The sequence below is a fragment of the Arvicanthis niloticus genome, chromosome 13, assembly GCF_011762505.2.
Source record: "Arvicanthis niloticus isolate mArvNil1 chromosome 13, mArvNil1.pat.X, whole genome shotgun sequence".
NCBI classification, from domain to species: domain Eukaryota; kingdom Metazoa; phylum Chordata; class Mammalia; order Rodentia; family Muridae; genus Arvicanthis; species Arvicanthis niloticus.
The window spans coordinates 15667947-15684656 of NC_047670.1; the positions used below are offsets into that span (position 1 = coordinate 15667947).

Genomic DNA, 16710 nt, shown 5'->3' on the forward strand with positions numbered 1-16710 from the left:
ATCCTGCCATGGTCAAGTGTGATTCGCTGTGAATTTGGTCCAGTGTAAACCATTAAGTGTAACTTAACAACAACTGTGGCTCCATGGAAACCTTCAATGCCGGGTCCAGGATGCTCTTCTTTGAAATCAATGGCTTTCATCTCAACATCTGTGGTTTTATGCTCTCTACTAAAATGTGGTCTCACAAAATAACAACAACAACAGAACCCACAAATGTACCTCCATTCAGTTTTCCTTAGCAGGAGCCACAGGCCACCACTCTCCTCTGCTCTCTTCCACCTAGCCTACACGTTTAAGGCTTGCCTTGGGAAGATGGCATCCCCCTGCAGTGCAGCTGGGCAGAGGGACAAGGCTAAAGAGGTGGAGCTGCTGATGGCCACCTCTGAAGCACAGAGAATACGCTAGGATCTTGTCTTTGTCATCCTCAAAATGACTCAAACTCAAGTCAGGTCCTTGGAGCTCGGCATTAGACCTTCTGGATATGGCTTCTAGAGCTTCCTGTGAGTGAAAGCAGTCTTCAAGGAATCCCCTGCTGCCCTCTGCCAGGCAGGGCCTTCCCCTGCTCTCTTGGGTATGGTTGTTCCAGACTCCACCAGGCACTGCCCTACTCCCTGCTCCCACACATGTGGCATCATGAGACAGAGCCTTCTCTATATTGCCAGGACCCAGCTTGGTGGATGCCAGGGAGGTAGCCACAACCTTAGGAAAACCCTCAGAGATCTCAGGAAGGATCAAATCGAGACCCCTGAGGATGGGCTTGGCTTCCTCCATCACCTTTTGGGGTAATTTATATACAGCACTTCTGCAGATAGATCATCCATGAAGTAAAATAACTGGCAAGGAACTTCCGGAATATAATCTCACCACATCCACGTCTCTGCCGCATAAGATCTGTTTCTGCATTTCCAGGAGCTTGGGCTTAGCAAGTTTACCTCGAGGACCCTCTCAGCCGTGTCTGACGTGAGAATTTCCACCATAACACTCCTTCCATCAGGCAGGCATACAGCCAGAGCGACGTTCTTGGTGGTTATGTTCAATGTGTGCTATAAATAAAAACACAAAAGTCAGTTCCCACACCCATTACGGAGAGGGCCAGCACTCCCTGCCTATCCCCATTGTGTGCAGGGGGACGGTGCCTGAAGCAAGCCAATACTCAGTGCAGAGGTTTAATGGAGGTCCTTTGGTGGGACCAGGCAGAGGCGAAGGGAGGTCTGGAGAGGAATCAAGGCAGAACAATACTGTGAGGTCTGAAACACTTCCAAATAAACAATAGAACATCTATTTGGGAGGGAAGAAATCTTTTTTTTCTTTTTTTCTTTTCTTTCTTTTTTTCTTTTCTTTTTTGTTTTGTTTTGTTTTGTTTTGTTTGTTTTGTTTTGTTTTTCAAGACAGGGTTTCTCTGTGTAGTCCTGGCTGTCCTGGAACTCACCCTGTAGACCAGGCTGGCCTCGAACTCAGAAATCCACCTGCCTCTACCTCCCAAGTGCTGGGATTAAAGGCATGAGCCACCACCACCCGGCTGGGAAGAAATCTTTTGATGAAAATCATCCACATCTTGCTGGGTCAACTTGAATTAACTCACTTTAGATGTGTCTAAGCACCCCAGAGGTCTGGTTCTGTGGCACACTCGATGGGTGGGGCTTTTCCCACAGCAACCAACTCCATCCTCACCCCCACACCTTTTTAAGACATGGTCTCGCTGTATAGCTCTAGCTTCCTGGAACTTTCTCTGTAGACCAGACTGGCTTGGAACTCACAGAGATCTACCTGCCTCTGCCTCCAGAGTGCTGGGATTAAAGGCATGCGACAGATACCCAGCTGAACGTCCCAGTGCCTGAACACCAGATGGACACCCGGATGCAGGATGAGCTCGACGCTGGCATGATTTGCCTGGCATTAGTATAAGACACAGTGAGTTAACGTCTCAGTGCAGCAAGATTGCCCCACTGCAGACACCTGAAAAGTTCTTCTTCCTGTCTTTCTTCTCAGCTTATTACAAATTCTGGAGGGTCTCACGACTCACACTCAGTCTCCACAGTTTGCTAGAAGGAGTTGAAGACTCTGGGGAAACACTTTCCTTACTATTGCCAGCACATTATAAAGGAGACGTCTGGGAAAGAGCTAAATGGAAGAGCCACTTAGGGCAAGGTTTGTGGGGTCTCTATCATCCCAGCACCTCCATGGCTTCAGCGCCCTGGAAGGTTTCTCAGCTCCACTGTTTTGGGGCATCTTGTGGAGATTCAGCCATCCCTGGCACGTGACCTGTGTTAACCTGGACTAATTGCTTCCCTCTCTACACATCACTTCTTCAGCTCTATGGTAAGGAGTCCAGTGGCGTCCACCCCAGAGGGCTACAGTAACGGCTCAGGAGGAGGCGCTTGAGGAACAGGAGCAGAACTCATCACGGACACTCAGGTACCAGTTATTGCTCTCCTGTTGTTGGAGGCAGGATTGAGGAGAAAGTCACATTGATTGCACTTAGCGGCGACAGATATTAAATTAAGGAGTCAAGAAAGCTCCAGCACCTCAGTTGGTAGCGTTCTTATCTAGAAGGCAAAAAGCTTGAGGTCTGATCCTCACCCTCGGCGTCTCAGAAATTATATAGAGGAGAAGCAGGGGTTCTCAGCGTTCATTCCTGAGGTACTTAATCCAAAACAGCTCAGGCATGACCTCACATCTGCCTCACTCCTGCTGAGTCCACAATGTACCCTATCATTTCTCTGCTGGGGAAATGGGGGGCTGTGGCCTCTGGAAAACAGAGGACCCATGGCTCCCCGGTGTCCCCAACAATAACCTAGTAGGGCAAGCTGCCTAAATAAACAAGTTGTCTTTAGTTCCCAGGGCACAGAAGCCTCTCTAGTGCCTCCTTGGCCTCCTTTGTCCCCAAACCTACTTCCCATGGCGCCTAGGTAAACTGAGGTTTGTCAAGCAGGAACATGAAGAGGTCCTCAGTCTGTAGACTCTAGCTTTGCCTTTTCAAAATTCCTTCGTCTCTAAAGTATACATGAAATGAAAATCCAGGGCATGGTCAGTTGGGGAGTGAATCCTGGATACACAAGCCAGGGACGGCTACATGGAGGTACAGGGAGTAGCATCCACCAGAAACACAAAAGATCAGAGGCTCCAAATCCAGGGCTCTGTGGGTTTGGATCCAGACCTTCTGCTTACTAGAAGCATGTCAACCCAAGATAACATTTCTCTCCACGTAGCATGAGAAATAAGAGGGTACCTGGAGCCCGGCACATCAAACACGGGTCAAACCCTCTTTTACTCTTATAGCCGGAGTTTTTGTTGTCCTTGATGGAAACTTTCTCATGCTCTCCCCTGCTCCTGAGTCCTGAAGGGACCACGTGATTATTTGGCATTATGCACTAACAGGGTGCTAGCACCACACTTATCTGATGAAGCACAAATGTCCAGGTGGCAAAGCTGCCTCCTGCCTGCTCGGTGGGCTCCCTCACTGTCGAGCAGCCCTGCATGCCCTGCTTATCTCGGCTCTGTAGCCTCCCAGCAGCCCAGAGGGGCAATCTCACTGCTCAGCTGTCCCTTCTTTTCTGCACAGATGACATCACCTGTTGATAATCTCTCACCTGGTTCCAGTGGACGGTCAGCCTGAGTGCTGGGCACAGTGAGACGAAGACCCCACAACACACCTTCAGATTTGTTTGTGGTTCTTATCCCCAATGAGAGGGGGAACTAAAGAATATACACTCTCCATCATGCCCACTCTGGGAACCTTCAAACCCAGCTTAGACATCACCTTCTTTAGACCATCTTCCCAACTGTGATGGTTTGTACATGCTTGGCCCAGGGAATGGCACCATTTGGAGGTGTGGCCTTGTTGTGGTAGGTGTGTCACTGTGGGCGTGGACTTTAAGACCCTCATCCTAGCTGCCTGGAAGTCAGTATTCTGCTAGCAGCCTTCAGATGAAGATGTAGAACTCTCAGCTCCTCCTGTGCCATGCCTGCCTGGATGCTGCCATGCTCCTGCCTTGATGATAATGGACTGAACTCTGAACTTGTAATCCAGCCCCAATGTTGTCCTTATAAGAGCTGCCTTGGTAATGCTGTCTCTTCACAGCAATAAAACCTTAACTAAGACACTACCTGTAGTCCCTCCTCTTAGGTCTCACATAACCTCGTAGAAACAACAGTATGTATGGCTTCATTCAGGTAAATGGGCGTAAGATCGCTGGAAACAGCGGGGGCCACGGATGCTCTGCCAGGGCTGCCGAGGTAAACATCTTGATAGACTGCTAACTCTCCAGCATTGTGGCCATGCTCCAGAGTGCTTAATCTAAGTCTCTATTCATGGGACACTGTAACACAGGGCCTATGACATTTATTTATATGCCTAGAGATTTTTCTGTCACCCCAAGTAAGCAGAGTCCACGAGCCAGCCCAAGCATCGTTTACTGGTGCCTCTGTGTCTCTAGAGAAGGGCAGGTGGGCAGCCACCCCTTAATGCATATTGGTTTAATGTAAAAAATAGGAGATAAAACAAGACATGGTGCATAATAGGACAAACTTCCCAGTTCAAACTTCATTTCCTTTTCAAATTTGTAGCATAAACCTCTCTTAAAGACACCTTCCAGGGGTTAGGGATTTAGCTCAGTGGCACACTGCTGCCCAGCAAGCACAAGGACCTAGGTTCAGTCTTCAGCCCTGAAAAAGGGTGCAGGGGGTGGGGCCACCAGTAGGAGTAAGATACTTCTGCCTTTCGCTCCTTCTGGAGTTAAGGTGAAAACATCAAGAGGAAAAGCCATCTTTGGAAATTGCAAAAGAGTCCCAGGCCTGAGCCCAGGACATTCTGAGTCTGTGCAGCGTAATGGAATGGATCCAGTCATGACACAGAAGCAGAGGAAGCAATCCATTCTATTTAAGCTGTCTCAGGGTTCAGCCAAGCCAAGAGCAGAGCTCAGGGGCCATCACAAGAGATATGTGGTCACTCTGAGATCACTAAAGACTGCCTTCCAGCAGGACCCAGAAAAGGAAACGGGCCTGGCTTCAGCCACAATGGTGCTGACCCCCTCCATGAGTACCCTGTCTCCAGTGAGTGCCAGAGTGTTTTGGTTTAACCCTCAAAGCAGCCCCAAGAGACAGGAGTTCTGCTCTTCATTTTCAGCTGCAGAACTGATATGGAAAGAAGCTAAACAAACCCAGTGTTGTCACTCTGAATCCTAGCAGTTGGGAGGCAGAAGCAAGAAGATTGTAAGTTCAAGGCCAGCCTGTGGTACGGTGAACTCTGTCTCAAAGAGTAGGAAAGAAAGGAGAATGGGGACTGGGAAGTGGAGGGGGATGGGATGGAGAAGGCAAGGTGAGGGAAGAAGGGAGGAAGGAGAGAAAGGGAGGAGAGAAGGGAAAAGAGGGGAGGGCAGGGAGGAGAAGGGAAAAGAGAAGAGAGAAAGGTAACGGGAGGGGATGGAGGGGGAGGGGAGGGAAGGGAAGAGAAGTGGGAGGGAAGGGAGAAGAGTCTGAATGTATCTGTCCCAAGTCACAGAAATCAAAATCTGACCATCACAGCCTCCCTCCCAAGCCCGATTCACAATCATCAGGCTGGGTCTGGGGCTGCTGATCAGAGTGGACAGAAATGCTGGGTCACTGTAAGAAACACTGTGGCTTATGCATTGCTGCTAGACAGACCAGACTGCACTGGTCTTAAGACAGAGAATTAATGAGAAAAGGCTCAGAAACAAGAGGCATGACGCAGAAATAACTCCACTCCGTGACTCACCGACAGCCCCTCTCCAGGGCAGGCACCAGCCAACAGTGAACTCCAGAGACAGGGCCAATGAGCTGTCAAGAACTGGGCTGTGACCAATCAAAAGAAATGCAAAGGAGGAAAAGCATGGCCAACACATGGCACACACGTGCAGAGGAAGCAGGAGGCCCTGTGCACATCAGGACAGTGGTGGAAATAGCATGTCTTCATAAGAGGACAAAGAGCAGAGAGAGGCTCCAGCTAAGGGGTGGGGGACATTAATATAAAACTGAGGCGGTAAAGCTCAGTGGGAGAGCGAACGAAGCCATCAGAGAAGAGACCCACAAAGAACAGCTGGTGGGGAAGCTTTTCTGTAACGTTGTGAAGTCAGAACACTAAAGATCTAGAACCAGGCAAAAACCCTTTGAAATTCCTGGAAGAACTAAATGCAAAACAAAATTCTACAACACCGATAGCTCACAGGAGATATTTTCTTAAAGCAGGAGAGCAGAAGCTGTAATGTCTCCCAAACTTACGTTTAATGACATGCAGTGAGCTATGACAGTTCTGGCTTTAAAAAAACAAACTTTATTTTTAATTCCGTGTGTGTGTATGTGTGTACATGTGTGTGCAAGTGCATATATGTGTGTGCATGTGTGTGTGTGCATGTGTGTGTGTGTGCACACATACGCACACACGTGTGTGTATGTGTGTGCATGTGTGTGTATGTGTGTGTGCATGTGTATGCATGTATGTGTGCATGTATGTATTGTGTGCGTGTGTGTGCATGTGTGTGCACGTGTGTGTACATGTGTGTGTATGTGTGTGTGCACGTGTGTGTGAGTCTGTGCACGCGTACGCACACACGTGTGTGTGTATGTGTGTGCATGTGTGTGTGCATGTGTGTGTATGTATGTGTGCATGTGTGTATGTGTGTATGTGTGTGCGTGTGTGTGCATGTGTGCTCTCGCTCGAGGGATCCTGCAAGCATAAGTCAGAAGAGGACACAGCTGGAACTGGAGTTCTAGGCAGCTGTGCATCACCTGACATCTGTGCTGTGAACCTAACTAGGGTTCTGTGTTATAGGACTAACAATCTTAACCACCGAGTCATCCCTCCAAACCCAGATGTCAAGTTTTAAAAAGCAAGTGTTAAGATGCATAGTCAGGCACATTGTTGCATGCCTATAATCCCAGCATTTGGAGGCTGAAGCATGAGTTTCAGACCAGCATAGACTACATAATGAGCTGAGAAGGACAACCTGGCAAACAGTGAGACAATGTCTCAAAAAAGAAAGTGTGTCTGCTATGTGCTTATTGTCAAATGAAATGTATATTCATATTCTTGGACATGCGCAGATTATACAGAAAGACTGAATGCACTGAACTGAAAACAGGGTTTCCTGGTAGAGGAGGCTGTGAGGACAGGACAGTCACTTAGCACTGTGCACACTCTTATGGCTTATCCTACCATCAGTATACCACATTAGCAATGGAGAGGGAGAGACGGGGGGGGGGGGGGGAGGGAGGAAGGGAGGGAGAGCACCAGCCACTGGGAGTGTGGACAAGGGCGGCAGACAGACAGCACCATGCTCGCCTGCATATGCCAGGTCCCCAGCATTATGAAGAATGAGTGCTTACAAACTAAACCACTGTACCACAGATGGCCCTAGAGCTGTTTCTCTGTTCGACTAGGTCAGTTAGCACTTGCACATATGTGGACCCTTGTGTTTATAAAGCTTCCTGAAGTCTTTGTGATTCTGGTCAAGGTATTATTCCTCCCCTGTTAGGGATTGATGCTGTGGTCTGGAGCTGAAGGAGGCCCTGGCAGACTCATGCTTTATACTTTTGCTTCCCATTTGGGGCCCTGTTTTAGGAGGCTGTGGACCCTTTAAGAGATGTGACTTATCGCTAGAGGTGGGCCTGTGGAATTTACAGTCCAGCCCCTGGTTCTGCTGTGTCCTCTGCTTTCTGTCTGCAGAGATATGAGCAGCTGTTCTCCAACACACTCTCCTGATCCTGAGCCCTTCCTACCTCAATGGATAGAGACCCTCTCCTGAGCCAATAGAAACAGTTCATCCTTGTTTCTGTCAGGTATTCTGGTCATAGCAGTGTGAGAGTGATTAATACAGGAGTCTGGTCCAATAATAAGCTACTTACTGTGTAATTCCATTCCCTTTCTGGTCAGTTAAGGTCCCAGGTACAGGCACAAAAATGTTTGCACATGTGCAAAGGAGAGAAAGATTAGCTAAATAAATGGCTTATCAAAGTTTCAGCCTATGCCATGAGGGACCTGTGGTTCCTTTCAGAGTCCCTGGAAAAGGGCTGCCTTAGGCCACATTGTTCAGGCTGGCTCTTGTCCGTGGGCAGTCATGTTAGGAAGACAGGCAGGTACCAGCCAGCATGGCCTTCTGCCCCAATGTCTGCACTGTGGTGCTTTTGGAGACCTTGGCTATAGCTGCTGGGTCTCATCTTAGTATGGGGATCTAAGTGCTAAAACTCCAGCTCAGTCTCTTCCTTTCTTGGGACCAGCATAGGGATGTGAGACACCCAGGCTACAGAATAAAGTATCTGCCTAGGCTGTAAACCAAAGTCTGAGACACACTTCATCTCCCTGTAGGATTCAAACAGGAAGCAGCCTCCAGCCTACTAGGAAGGAATTCACTTTACCCAAATTCTGGAATACCTGTGCACCGGGGAAACAGACAGACCGCAGAGGGATGGCGACTTCAGTAAGGAAGACAAGCTTACCAGCTGCACCAGTGTTAAAAACTCAGTGAAGATGTCGCTCCTTATCACACGGGGATCTGCAGTTACTGAAAGATACGGAAAGCAGACCAAGTGAGCACAGGCTGAAGTCTGTCAACTGTGTCCCCCCAGGAACCCTGAGATCTTGTCCTAGCAGTGTGGCCTTCCTGGGTGTAAGGGAGAGTTCTCGATGCAAGACAATCAACAGAGTCTGCCCCCTTGAGGTGGCCTTGGTAATAACGAGCCCATCAAGCCAACTCAGGACTGTGGTTCTCCCAGGAGTTCCACGTACTCAAGCCACAGTGACCTTACTACCCTGTGGATAAAACGATGGAACTATTACAAGAAGCAAAAACATATTGCTGGTTGGGTCTAGGCAGTCAGTTTAGCGAGACACTTGGTAATCTGAAAATGTTAAGTCTGCCCAAAGATCCAAGTGAGTGTTTCATCACATGCTCGGGGCTTTCTCGGCTAACGACAGGCATGCATTGGTCCGCCTACACTGCGGGGTTGAGCTCCATTTGTTGGAACTCCATAGAGAGAAATGCACCAAAAAAACTTCTGGTGGTGTGCCATAGCTTCTTGCTGCTTCCACAGATTTGGGCTGACTGGCAGAGTGATGTTCACTGAGACAGACTCACGTGCTGAGGCAAGACCCTTGGAGGACAGGTGATGTTTGGAGTATAAAAGGACTCAACCGACAGTGACGGAGGCTGAGCCAGGCTTGCTTGCATAGCTAAATGCTTGTTAGTCTTGAGTCTTTGCTGATCTTTGCTTGTCTGAGAGGCACAGCCAAGAACTTTTCCTGGCATTCTTGTTGTCCCTGGTCCCTCCTGCTGACTCGTGCGGAAGCTGAGGCCTGGCTGTCTCTGCTAGGTCGTGCCACTGCTGCTGATTCTGTTTGCTATTCTGACTTCACCGAACTGGACTGCTGGTGTATCCATGAAGTGTTTGCGACTGGACTGAGCTGCGCTGCTGACCTGTGAACTGAACTGCTGATTTCCAGACAACACAGACGGGAGTTGTTCCAAAGAACCTTTTTAAACAGGTCCACTTCCCCTTAGTCCCCCATATCCTTTCTTTCCCACTACCTCTGGTCGGTGGTGGCCTAGAAGGGAGGTTAAGGCATTTAAGAGCCATCATTAATAATAAGGTTTGAAAAATTAAAGTCACAGACATCATCGCCAATAGACATGGAGTCTTCTGTCTGAAGGATGGTAAAACTAGATGATGATGCATGACGGTTTGATGGCTTTTGTGACGTTGCAATAAAGCTATAAAACAGTTCAAGCACGTACCATTTTGCAGGTAGCGTTCCAACTGATCCCTCCTCTCTGCAGCCATAGCGGTAGTCATTGCCAGGTAGTACTTCGGTGGGAAAGGGGGCAGGCGGTTTCCAAACACCCGTCTCAGCTGAAAGGTGCCAAGACACAGTCAGTGTGAGACACTAATGCAGAGCTGAGGAGACACAAGGCCTCGTCTTAGAGCACTTTATTTAAACAGAAACATAAAATGAGCCTTGTTGGTGGCCAAAGGAAGGGAAGGAGGCTGTGAGTGTCCTTTGGAAGCTTTCTGGAGGCTTTGGAGTGTCTCTCAGTACGCACGCCACAGCTGTCCCTGCAACAGCACAGACCAGTGACTCCAGCCCTGCTTTGGTGAAGCTGAGATAGGTTTTTATAAGATTGCCACTCATAACATGCATTTCCTTAAACTCGTTTTATATGTGAAAGATCAGAGATTATAGTCAGACTATTTTTTTATTTTTTGAATTATCTGACTTTGCAGTCCTGGCTATTCTGGGACTTGCTATGTAGACCAAGCTGGCCTTGAACTCACAAGGATGCTCCTTAGATGCCTTCTAAGTCAGATTGAAGCTGTGTGCCACCTTTTTTGGCTCTTTTTACTCTGATTAAGGTGGCTACCTAAACTTAAACTGTGCCTTCTGTGTCAATTCTATGAGGTGGTGCTAATTACAGATGTCTTATACATCTGACATAAAGCCCAGGAAGGCCCTTTCCTTCTACCACCATACAGACCCCGAGACTATGGTGGCAGTCACTTTTATGGAAGATATAAAAACAACTTTGGGGGGCTGGAGAGATGGTACATAGGTTAATACTCACATGCTCTTACAGAGGACTCAGATTTATTCCCACCACCCTTGCAGACAGCTCACACCTGCCTGTAACTCCAGCTCCACAATCTGTCCACTGACCTCTGCAGGCACCTATATTTATGCAGGGACACACACACACACTTCATAATAATGATTATTATTTTAGTATTTTAGTAAAGGAAACCAGTCAGAGCCTTAGTCAGGTGTTAGCATTGCACCTGGGAAGCAGAGGGGCTGAAACCTGACTGTTATCAGAACTTAAAGACTGAAACCAGCTGCAACCAGCTGCAACCAGCTGCAAGAGAAAGGAGGCCACAAACAGACAAGACCTTAAACTTCTGTTTAACTTTAGTGGCCTTTGCCATGATCACTGCGAGTATCTGGCAGTTCACACGGTCCCTAACTTCAAAGCACATGGAGAAACAGACCACTTCTCTCCACTCCAATAACCACTGAGCTGATGCAAGCTACCGCCTTCTAGGCCCTGGATTGTGAGAGCGGCCTTCTAAGCGGTTTCTCTGCTTCTCTTACTGACCTCCTGTCTATTTCTAACACAGCGTCTCGAGTAATGCTTCAAAAATGTAAGTGGAATCTCATACTGCCTTGCTCAAAATCCTTGACGGCATCTCACCACCCAAGACAACGGCAAAATCATTCTAAGGATCTAGAACTGTGACCTGGGTGGGTGCAATTAAATACAATAACACAATTAAATACAATAACACAACTATGGCTTTTGTGACGAGGAACTCATAAGTGAATTGACACATTGCTTTAATGAAATAAAAATTTTAAATTAGCTTCTAAGTCATACAAGCCACATTCCACGTGTTTGATGGACACTGACGTGGCAAGTTGCTATTGGACAGAGCATGTATTCAGTGTCTCTATTGGCACAGAAATTTCTATCAGCCAAAAGTTGGTCTGAATATACAAAGGTTATTAACTGTCTATGAACAAATCATGGCTTCCTGCTGCTTATTGCTTGGCTGTTGTTCAGTTTCTAGAGAACCTATATTTGATGCCAGCATTTATTTTTGTGACTTAAATTCTAAAAGCATATCCTGCAGAGAATGCACAATATCATCACCACATTAGAAGACAATGTGGTAATTTCTTACAGTGTTAAGCATAGTCTCACTATAGAATCCAGCAATCACACCTGAAACAATTTACTGAACTCATCTGAAGACTATGTCCACACGAACTGCATTCGATCAGCTGTTAAGAGCACTTGCTGCTCTTCCAGTGGCCTGAGTTCATCTCCCAGCACCACATCAGACAGGTTACAACTTCCTGTAACTCCAGTAGCAAGGGCTCTGACAGCCTCTTCTGGCCTCCAAGTCACCTACACACATCACACATCACACATCACACATCTCACACACACACGTCTTTTAAAATCTGCTTGAAACTGGGTTATGGGCCTTTAATCCCAGCACACAAGAAGCAGAGGCAGGTAGATCTCTGAATTCGAGGCCAGCCTGGTCTACAGTATGAGCAAGTTCCAAGACAGCAGGGCTACACAGAGAAACCTGTCTTGAAAAACAAACAAACAATGCCCCCAAAATCTGCTTTATCTGGAACCTTGCAAAGATGCTACAACATCCTACAACAGAATATTGCTCATTCATGGAAAGAAATGATCTAGCCACAAAAAGATACAGATAAACCTTCAATACGTGTTGCTAAGTGAAAGAAACCAGTCCGAAAAAGCTACATTATGAATTCAATTATATAACCACCTGAAAGGGTAAAAATATAAATATAGAAAAAAGGTCCCTTGTCACCAGAGCTGTGGGACAGGGGACTACTGAATAGGTCAAGCACACATTTTACAGCAAAAAAGCTTCTTGTGCCAGCGTATACCCACGGGGGCACGGTGCTCCACACTCATCCAGGCACACTGCAAGCACAAGCTTGACAAATGTACATATTTTTAAAAGTCATTTAGGTAGTCTGAAGAATCTCGGGATGGAACACAGCGCATGACAGAAGACTCTAGCTCCATGACAAATACACCACACAACCTCCCTGGAAGAAGCAAGGAAGTGGGGAGCAATGACGTAAAACAGGACTGAAGTGTGTGAGGTCCACAAGAAGAATGCACAAAAACCGACTGCACATAAGTGCTGTACTGTTGGGAGCTGACTCCTAGCAGAAAGCGGCTATCATCTTTGCAGCCATCTCTAGCCATGTACCCTGACAAGAGACTTGTTTTCAACAGCCTACAACAGCTGTAGCACACTCTGATATCCCACATATCTTGTCTTGCTGTTTAGTGCCCCCAGCTGCAAGGCGCACGTGGTATCTACACCTGCAAGGCACGTGGCAAAGCATATAAATACACAGGATTTCCTTTCAATAAAGGAGACAGGAGACTAGAGACTTGAGACTTGAGACTTGGTCAGACCCTCTGTCTTGTCCCCATTCTTCGTGTCTCTTGCCCCTCCATCCCACTCTCTCTCTTGCTAGACCCTGACCCATGGACTGGAGCAGCAGCTCAGGCCGAGACACAGTGGCCCCCAAGCATGGGGCAGAGCAGTCCGCCACACTGTACTGTTGATGAAGCTGTTTTCCCTGGGCGTGTGAGTTAATTTTCATGCTACTGTACAGCATACAGACTCAAGAAATGAAATAAGTCTGGCCAGCAGCAATAGGTGGCTAGGAATGGGTGCTGAGGGTTAGCCACACTGTGGCTCAGGCCTGTGATGGCTCATGTGACAAGTCTCAGCTGCATGCTCTCATCACCTTGAGTGTCCTCACGCCCTGATGGGTGACATCCTATGAAACAATGAGTCATAATAAACCCTTCCTGCTTAGGTGGTTTCTGTCTGGACTTTTATCGGCAGCAGTAAGAGAAAGAACTAATATGAATGGACACTGGTAGAAGTCTGTATAGGAAACTCTGGGCTATAGCACATGGTGTCTGCTTCCTAGCTCTGCAGGGAAGGCCTGGAAACAACACTGTAGCAGCAGTGAGCACACCTGCCCCCAGGCCTGTCTCATTCCTCATTGACAGTCACCATGGATCCACAGAGCAATTCCTCTTTCTAAGACAGAGCCCGGACCACTTTGGGGCACTAGGAAGTATGTGAGTGTTCAATGACTGAACATAAAGGAGACGTGGGAGCCAAGGGCCAAAGCTCAGACAACTGGATCAATAAAACAAAGCAGCATTGACACATAATCCAAAGCGTAAATACCCATCAATCCATGATGGTCTAACTAAATCACTGAATAAATGAATAGAGAGAACAGACCGGTTTCTGTGTAGAAGAATTCCAGATAATGTATTTGAGCAAGAAACAAATTCCCACTGCATCGTGCACAACAACATCCTTCCAAAGGGTACTCTAAAGGGGGTAGGGGGTAGCATGGGGGTGCTTTGCTGTGGGAAAACCAGATGGATGTCTCCTCAGCCATGAGCATCAGCAGTGAGAGGTGTAGCCTGGCAGGTATCTGAGGCAACGTGGGTAGAACACGCTTTGGTTACCACTGGGGCCCTCGCCCTCAAAACCCACGGCTCGCTCTTCATCATGTGGAAACGAAGTCTCCAACTAGAAGGATATCCACAGAAGATCTGACCAGCCCCCTCTAAGCTATCTGAGAGAACTGCCATTGTCAGAGAGCTAAAGGAGACATGACCTAGGTGGAATGCTCCTGGGTCCTGGACAGAAATTAGATATTAGACATAAACTAATCAAGTCTTAATAAATTATGGGTGCAGTTCGTAATAGTACATCCTTGCTGACTGGGTCAGTGTAACAAGTGTACACACTAAAGGTAGTGTTAACATAGAGGACACCAGGCTGGAGGGATGGCCCAGAAGCTAAGAGCACTTTGTTCATCCAGAGGGCCTGGGTTCAATTCCAATCACCCACACAGTAGCTTACAACTGTCTATAATCCTGATTTCAGAGGATCTGATGCCCTCTTCTGAAACCTGAGGGTAGAGCGCACATATGGTGCACAAACAAGCAGGCAAAACACTCACCTGTGTTTAAAACAAAAAAGAAATCTTTGCGATAGTTTGAAGAAAAGAATAGAGGAAACTGAACGCCTGGTGTATGGAAACTGCTGCGCTTTTTTTTTTTTTTTTTTTTTTTTATAAAGTAAGACTGTTACTATAAAAATTAAGCTTATTAAAAAAATTGATGCTCTGGATTCTCAGAAAATCAGAAGATCTGGAGGTGACAGGGTCACATCCTCAGGTAACCATCAGTTGAGAGGCAGCGTAGTTCCTTCCCATCATGCACCACTGCCTCTCACCTACCTCATCCCTGCAGACCCAGCTCTCATCTGATCCTGGAACCAAATATTCTCACAGCAAGTATGTATCCTTTAAACTCAGGGAAATGCTCCCAGCTGCATCGGCATCAGCCAGGGCTGCTCCACCAGCCAGGACACTGACTCTGCACCTCTGCTGCAGTCATTCAATGAAGCAGAAATTTGTCGTCTTTGCATGCAACTGCGTCTTGGTTAGCTGATAGCTCACCAAGTGATACCAAAAAGGGAACTGTCTTCTTTTCCGTGTGTACATAAATGTCACAGACATTCCCTAATTGGCCGTAGTCACAACAGCCTTCAGACAGCAGGACTGCCTAAGTCACCTTAAGAGGAAAAGTCATCATGGTGGGGAATCTTGGGAGGGACATGGAGCAGAAAATCACCCAGCAGGTTTTACAGCAAAGGACAGGTTCCTCAAGAAATCTTTGTTTCTGTTGAAGGAAGTTTGGGGCAGGGATGGGGGGATGGGAAATATTTGGTGAGCTGAGTAAATTCTGCCAAAAGTCAACCGTCATCTCCATGGTCCAATTTTACCAACACAGGCCTCTCACCAGTCTCAGTCGGGTTTGCCTGTTGCATCCCAAGACTTGGGAGAGTTCAGCTCAATCTCAAAGCCTCCGTGAAAGAGCACAGAAGGGAAACTCGGTTCCCCGGCTCTGCTACTGTTGTTGGAGGTTTTCTCTTTTTGTTTTTTGTTTGTTTGTTTGTTTGTTTTCTAGCCTGGCCTTGAACTCAATATGTAGCTCAGGATGATCTTGAACTGTGCCTGCTTTACAAAAACTGGGGGCCAGACCCAGGGCTTCATATGTGCTGGGGAAGCTCCCTACCTACTGAGTGAGCCACATCCCCAGCCTGGTGTGAGAGAGTGGTGTGTGTGTGTGAGTGTGTGGTGTGCGTGTGTGCGTGAGTGTGTGGTGCGTGTGTGTGTGTGTGTGTGTGTGTGTGTGTGTGTGTGTGGTATGTGCATGTGTGTGTGAGTGGTGTGAATGTGTGTGAGTGAGTCTGTTTGTGTGACTGTGTGTGGTGTATGAGTGTGTATATGAGTGTGTGTCCTTTCCAAGTCTGGCAAAAGTCGAAGGGCTTTTCCAGATCCCTCTCTGCTAGTTTATTTTTTCCTCTTTTCCTTTTTTTCTGTTTTGAGACAGGATTTTTCTGTAGCCCAGGCTGGACTCAGAAATCCCCCTGCCTCTGCCTCCCAAGTGCTGGGATTAAACACCACAGCCTGCTTCCTTCCTTTCTTTTTTTTCTTCTCTCTCCTTCTCTCTCTCTCTCTCTCTCTCTCTCTCTCTCTCTCTCTCTCTCTCTGATGGAAGTGGCAGGGGCACATGTGTGAGGTCAGAGGACAACTTGCAGTAATCTTCTACACGTGAGTTCCTGGAATTGAACTCAAGCTACAGGCTTTGCAGCAAGTGCCGCTAAGCCATCTTGTTAGCCCCAAATGCTTATTAGTCTGACCAAATACAAGGTACCATAAAAAAATGAAAGACTGTGTATATATAGAAGGGGGTATAAAGTTCTTGCCAGTTTATTTCCTTACAAGCTCCATGTGAAGCTTTTACTATATGTGTAAATAAATTATGTTAAATAAAGGTTATAACATTGCTAACATGGGTTTTGGCTGTAGGAATTGATTTTATCCAGGCATGGTGACACACGCCCTTAAACCCAGCATTTGAGAGGCAAAGTCGGGAGGACCTCTCATAGTGAGGTCCAGGACAGCCAGAGCTACATAGGAAGACTGTCTCAAAAATAAAAATAAAATAATTGACTTTATATCCCACCTATTGGACACCTGTAAGATAAGAAAGGGTTCCTGCCCAGGCTCCTCAGTTCTCATCAGCCAGGGTAATTCATAAA

The 16710-nt window shown here is 47.2% G+C and overlaps 1 protein-coding gene across 6 annotated transcripts in view; it reads right to left on the reverse strand.

Annotated features, from left to right (window-relative positions):
- The window catches only part of Snx31 (sorting nexin 31), an 81193-nt gene that overhangs the window by 63010 nt on the left and 1473 nt on the right, over positions 1-16710 (reverse strand). For 5 of the 6 annotated variants that reach the window (XM_034516987.2, XM_076911266.1, XM_034516986.2 and 2 more), the window contains exons 3-5: positions 9747-9861; positions 8452-8516; positions 933-1043 (exon numbers count right to left, since the gene is read on the reverse strand). In XM_034516987.2, the coding sequence (XP_034372878.1) occupies positions 933-1043; positions 8452-8516; positions 9747-9861 (291 nt within the window). Of the gene's footprint in view, positions 1-932; positions 1044-8451; positions 8517-9746; positions 9862-14839; positions 15004-16710 lie in introns of those variants that run through there. The other variant, XM_076911269.1, reaches the window with a different exon arrangement.